General features: G+C 33.3%; 1 protein-coding gene across 1 annotated transcript; it reads left to right on the forward strand.

Moving 5' to 3' along the window:
- The first annotated feature begins 536 nt into the window (after window positions 1-536).
- On the forward strand, window positions 537-4,024 carry LOC133819102 (putative calcium-transporting ATPase 13, plasma membrane-type). Its single transcript, XM_062252269.1, has one exon. It carries the CDS (start codon window positions 777-779, stop codon window positions 3,882-3,884), a length of 3,108 nt encoding a protein of 1,035 aa, XP_062108253.1. The 5' UTR covers window positions 537-776; the 3' UTR covers window positions 3,885-4,024.
- The last annotated feature ends 2,930 nt before the right edge of the window (window positions 4,025-6,954 follow it).

Genomic DNA, 6,954 nt, shown 5'->3' on the forward strand with positions numbered 1-6,954 from the left:
AAATATTAATTATTGACTCGTGCAATATATTTTAGTGACGTACGTTACAAACAATCCTCAAAATATTAATAATTGTTTAAATTTTCAGGCATTGATTTTTTATAATTATTATTATTATATAAGTGAAATACAATTATATCTGTAATATATTTTATAAAAACTATGACACATGTTAATATTTTGTTTGTTTTAAAATAATGTCGACTTCGCTTAGCACAATTAAACATTACGTACTTCGTGTATAATTATAAAAAAAGACCGCGTTTTAACCGCTTGTGAGATTACGTGTTTCCTTGGTTTGTTGTCATTTGTCATCATATATTTAATTTAGAAATAACTGTAAAAGTACTGTAGAAGGTTGGCCGGATCGGATTCTATGCGGACGAATAAGTATAGTTCGTCTCTATTTCCAACTAAGTCGGTGATATCGTATTTGAAATTTCGGCGATGTTTACACGCTTAAGGATCGGAAATTTCTTCGATGGACGACAAGTTACAGGTTTCTATAAGAATAAATAAACCCAAATGATTTAGCTCAAAACTCACCTCAAAATATCTTGCATGCCTGCGTCCTTGTGATCATATTTTAGTTCACTACATTACCACGCAGACCATTCACAGCACAAATATTTTCCATCTTATTAATTAAGACTGTTTTCTTCTCTAGTTTACCATATTTTTCTTTTTCTATACATACATACACATATAAATATATAAATATTTTGTATTCTTTTGTAAGCCAATTAGTCCCCTTCTGAGTTTCTTTCAATTCAAAAATGGTGTCAACTTCTCCTTTTTTACGTACTGCAGCTGAGTACTGCATTGAGTCATTCCTTGGTCTCAACCCGAAAACTCTGAACCAAAACAAGAAGAAATGGCATTCGGCTTTTGTTACTATCTACTGCTCTAGAGCTTTCTCCTCACTTTTCAAAGCTTCTCCATCACCAAAAACTAGCTACACCAAAATTCCAGCCTCTTCTTCCCACACTGTTGTCAATGTCAAGATTGAAAACGACTTTGAAATCGATCAGAACAGGCTCAACCAGCTCACCAAGGACAAAGATCTTTCTCAGCTTGCAAAGTTAGGTGGGACTGACGGCCTGACCAAGGCTCTCAAAACTGATGCCGAACATGGAATTCATAGTGATGATGGAGACATCACCCGAAGAGTTGAAGAGTTTGGCTCAAACACGTATCGAAAGCCACCTACGAAGAGCTTCTTCCATTTTGTGTGGCAAGCTTTCCAGGATCTTACTATTGTCATTCTTATAGTTTGTGCAGCACTCTCTCTTGGCTTCGGCATGAAAGTGCATGGAACTAAAGAAGGTTGGATCGATGGTTTGAGTATTTTCATTGCTGTTTTTCTTGTTATTGGTGTGTCCGCAATCAGTAACTGCAGGCAGAACAGACAGTTCGACAAGTTATCCAAAGTTAGCAACAACATCCAAATTGAAGCCGTCAGAGATGGACGACGCCAGCAAATTTCGATATTCGAAATCGTTGTTGGAGATATCGTTTGCTTAAAGATTGGAGACCAAGTTTCAGCTGATGGTTTGTTTATAGAAGGGCATTCTTTACAAGTTGATGAGTCAAGCATGACAGGGGAGAGCGACCACGTAGAAGTTAACCACAAACAGAATCCTTTCTTGTTTTCTGGCACCAAAGTGGTTGATGGCTATGGGAAAATGCTTGTGACTTCAGTTGGAATGAACACAACATGGGGACAGATGATGAGCCAAATCAATAGCGATTCAAATGAACAAACACCTTTACAAGCTCGCCTCGACAAGCTTACTTCGGCCATTGGTAAGGTTGGTTTAACAGTTGCACTCCTTGTTCTCATTGTCTTGTTTGTTCGCTACTTCACGGGGACTACAAAAGATGAATATGGAAACAAAAAATTCAACGGAAGCAAGACAAAGATTGATGACATAGTGAATGCTGCGGTGGAGATTGTAGCAGCTGCAGTCACAATCGTGGTGGTTGCGATTCCAGAAGGTTTGCCACTTGCTGTGACGCTTACACTTGCATATTCAATGAAGAGAATGATGGTGGATAATGCAATGGTGAGGAAGCTCTCTGCTTGTGAGACCATGGGATCTGCCACCACCATTTGTACTGATAAAACAGGTACTCTTACTATGAACCAGATGAAGGTCACAACCTTTTGGCTTGGTAAAGAATCTGTTGTTGAAAATTATTACTCAAAGATTGCACCATATGTAGTAGACTTATTCCGTGAAGGAATAGCTCTTAATACCACTGGTAGTGTATATAGGCCAAGTTTGGGAGCAGAGTTTGAAATTTCAGGTAGTCCAACAGAGAAAGCAATTCTTTCATGGGCTGTTCAAGATTTGAGTATGGATATGGAGGAAGTGAAGAAAGGTTGTGCCATTCTTCATGTTGAGGCATTCAATTCTCAGAAGAAACAAAGTGGGGTTTTGATGAAAAGAAAGACAGATAATACAAGATGGATACATTGGAAAGGAGCCGCAGAAATGGTTTTGGCCAAGTGCTCAAGCTACTATGATGCTTCTGGAATCGTTAAAGATCTTGGGGAAAATGAAAAACTTGAGTTTGAGAAAATCATTCAAGCAATGGCAGCCAGCAGCCTAAGATGTATTGCTTTCGCACACAAACAAATTGAAACTACAGGGCATGAAGGCTTAGAGGGACATGAAACGATACAAGAAGATGGCTTGATTCTACTAGGCATGGTTGGTATTAAGGATCCTTGTCGTCCAGGAGTGAAGAAAGCAGTTGAAGCTTGTCAGCACGCTGGAGTTCACGTCAAAATGATCACAGGTGACAACGTATTCACCGCAAGAGCCATAGCCACAGAGTGTGGAATCCTTAAGCTAGGCCAAGACATGAGTGGAGCTGTTATAGAAGGTGTAGAGTTTCGAAACTACACACCTGAGGAAAGAATGGAAAAGGTTGACAAAATATGCGTCATGGCAAGGTCATCTCCTTTCGATAAACTCTTAATGGTGCAATGTTTGAAACAAAAAGGCCATGTTGTAGCAGTCACTGGAGATGGAACAAATGATGCTCCAGCATTGAAAGAAGCTGATATCGGACTCTCAATGGGAATCCAAGGCACAGAAGTGGCAAAAGAAAGCTCGGATATCGTTATCTTGGATGACAATTTTGCTTCAGTGGCCACGGTTCTAAAGTGGGGTAGATGTGTTTACAACAACATCCAAAAGTTCATTCAGTTCCAGTTGACGGTGAATGTGGCTGCACTTGTGATCAACTTCGTGGCTGCAATCTCAGCAGGAGAAGTTCCATTAACAGCTGTTCAACTATTATGGGTGAACTTGATCATGGACACATTAGGAGCTTTGGCTTTGGCCACAGAGAAGCCCACAGACGAACTCATGGAAAATCCACCGGTGGGTCGAACAGCGCCCCTCATTACCAACATCATGTGGAGAAATCTCTTAACTCAGGCATTTTATCAAATATCCATCCTTCTTACACTACAGTTCAGAGGCAAATCGATATTCAACGTGAACGAGAAGGTGAAAGACACTTTGATCTTCAACACTTTCGTTCTCTGCCAAGTTTTCAACGAGTTCAACGCTAGAAAGCTAGAGAAGAGGAACGTGTTCAAAGGAATTCATAGGAACAAATTGTTCTTGGCAATCATCGCCATTACCATTGTTCTCCAAGTGTTGATGGTTGAGTTTTTGAAGAAGTTTGCTGACACAGAGAGGTTGAACTGGGGACAATGGGGAGCGTGTGTTGGACTCGCCGCCATGTCTTGGCCAATTGGTTGGATTGTGAAGTGCATACCTGTTCCGAAGAGACCAATATTTAGCTACATCAAAGCTGTGACATATAATAAGCTTCAATTTTTCTTGCGTAGAAGAAAAGTTTGAATTGGGTTTTGTAGGTATGTAAAAGAGTAACATTATTCTTTTTCATTTATTTGTTTCTTCATTAATATTTGTAATTTTTTAAGCACTTAATTATTCTTGTAAACTTATAAATAAAATCATATGTTTATTACTCAATACAATTTTTTTTTACATGAAAGACTTTATCCTATATTTATCTTGTATCCATATATGTATATAATATCATTTAATCTAGCAAGACTTAAAAATATAAACATACAAAGCTTTCAAATTTTAAATCTAATTTGAATAAAGTGGATATTTCTTATTTTAAAAAGTCATGGATATGGAGGAAACAAACTTACGAGAGAACTGGTGGAAATCCAATCCAAATGCCCCTAGATATAATCATAATTAGGGGGCAACTTGACATGTCTCTACCTTGGTGCATTATAGCAAATGATCATAACTCTTCATTCGTTCGTTGGCCATCCAAACATCGAATTCTACTATTGTTAGCTAAGATGAAATTATTATCTTTCTTGTGGACTTCTATTTAAGGTGTGGATTCCTAAAATAACTATAAAGAAAGCTTGAGTTAGATTCTTTTATCTTAAATTTGGTACAGTAGATTCTATAAAAGATGTTGGGCTGAGGATGTTAGCACAATACTAACTTTTTTTGTGTATAAAATATAAAGATTTATATAATTTTGGGTCCCTTTATTTTTATAATATCATATTGGACATTCGGTTTTAATCAATTACAAACAAAATCTTTTATTTTGTATCTTTGCTCAACAATTAGAACTCTTCCTTCTCACTTTTTCTCCTTTTCATTCCATGAACTCAGTCAGTCACAAAGACCAGCAAGCAAAATTCAGACATTTTTTAGTTTATTGTTGACCAAATTTCAATGAATGTATAGTTTTTTTTTTTACCAATTTACAAAGCAAAAGGTACCGTTTGTAATTGTTTAAAACTAAAGGCCCAAACTAGTATTAAGAACACATAAAGAACCAAAATGCTACAAACCTAAAATAAAAAATTGTATGAGCTCTCGTAGCACAATCAATCGGTGCTCTACTCTATCCTTCAAATTATCTCACTAAAACTCAATTTTTCTATTTCACCTCAAGTTTTTACATTACATCATACATCAGTTTTTCTATATTTTCTCTCTACATTATTTAAATATTATATTTTTAAATATCTTTATTATTTAAAATATTAGAAAAAGGAGATAAAGATTAAACATATAATTAATTTAGAAAGAGAGCTAATTAATGTTTGAAGGAGAGCTAAGAGCACTTTCAATGGAGGAGGTAAAATGTCTAATTCTTTATAATATAGGGAAAAAATTATTAAATAGTTTTCCAATAGGTGATGTAAACTTATATTTTTTACCTAAATGAATATTATTTCTCTATATGTAGTGAAATACTATTCATCAAGCTATAAATATTTTATTATTTTTTTATAAAATTTTGTATATATATGAGTGTGGTACTATTATATTTAATTATTTTATTTCTTAAAATGAATAAAATATTTAAAATATATATATAATATTTAAATGATGTAGAGAAAAAATAGAAAGCTGATGTATGGTATAATGTAAAAGTTTGTAATAAATTATAAAAAAATATGTTTTGGTCATGTATTTTATAATACACTTTCTCTATAATATTTAGCTAAAACTTACAAAAATATCTTCCATCAGCTCCTTTATACATATATTTATAATAGCTATGCACAAATTCCAATTAATCCATATCTACATTTACATAACATTATTTACATATCATTTATATAATATTTTAATATTATTATTTTTCTTTATAAGCTTTCTCTCTCCCATTTGGTATATATTTATTATTATTATTTTCAATTATTTTATTTTACTTTAATTAATAAATATGTTTAAAGATATAATATTTAAATAATATAGAAAAATATATAAAAAAGTTGATGTATGATATAATGTAAAAATTAAAGGTAAATAGAAAAAAATGTGTTTTAGAGAGGTATTTTAAAAGATGTAGTAGAACATCCATTCAGAGTATTCTAAGCCTTAGATACATGTGAAGTTAAAATTATGGTGAGCTAAAATAGATGAGTAGTTTAACTCATCTAATAGAGTGTGTTTTTGATGATTTTGAGTTAAATTTTATAATTTTAACTATTATAACTCATCCATTGTGAGTGCTCTAAGTAACTAGTGCCACACCATTAAAGCTTATACATAAACTTGCCATGAAAGATTTCAAGCAAAATGCACAAACGTTTGTTAGAAAATAGCTAGCTTGCCGCTAGAATCTAAAATGAAAAAGAGAGGTTGTAGTTGATAGTTTTGTTGACTGGACATATTCTATGTTCCTACGTTTTTTTGTTTACTTTTGAAAGGCCATATCCGTACGTCTTTAATTCGACCTTTTTATATATAGTTTCTGACCAAAGATGACCACAATGTCTTTCATATTGTTGAGAAACGACCAGAAAGTTCACATCACATTACATGGTTGTTAATTTAGTTTGGTCTTTGAAACCGAATTGACGACATTAGAATAATAATAATAATAATATGAAGCCAAATTCGGTGTCCCTTTTCTCTATTCCAATACCTGTTCCACTAATTCGTAGCACAATTAATATGTTATTTGTATAATTTCTTCTTCCTTTTTTATTCATTTTTTAATAGAATAATCTCTTCAAATTCCATAATGTGACTTTCTTCATTTTTAACGACAATTTCTTCATTTTTAACAAAGATCTCTTGCCATATTATTTGTCGAATTAAGTTTGACACATAATAACCAATGGGTATAATTATTAAGTATTAAACAGATCGAATATATTAACTCTATTCTACATCATCTATTAACATAATAATATCCATTTTGGACGTGGCAAGATAATCTATATGGATCAATATAAAAACATATATGTGTTAGAAAAATGTAAATTGCCTCAATGAAAATGGTAAAAATTCTTTACAACTCTAAACAAAAATATATAATTAAATAATGTTACAACTCTATGACTGAAAATTGAAAATAAAATAAGAGAAGAAGTAGAAGAGGAGAATAGAAGAATACAAACAAAAATTACAA

Source organism: Humulus lupulus, chromosome 2, assembly GCF_963169125.1.
Source record: "Humulus lupulus chromosome 2, drHumLupu1.1, whole genome shotgun sequence".
Lineage (NCBI taxonomy): Eukaryota > Viridiplantae > Streptophyta > Magnoliopsida > Rosales > Cannabaceae > Humulus > Humulus lupulus.

Coding starts and splice junctions, on each gene's coding strand:
- LOC133819102 (XM_062252269.1), top strand. CDS start 777: ATGGTGTCAACTTCTCCTTTTTTACGTACTGCAGCTGAGTACTGCATT.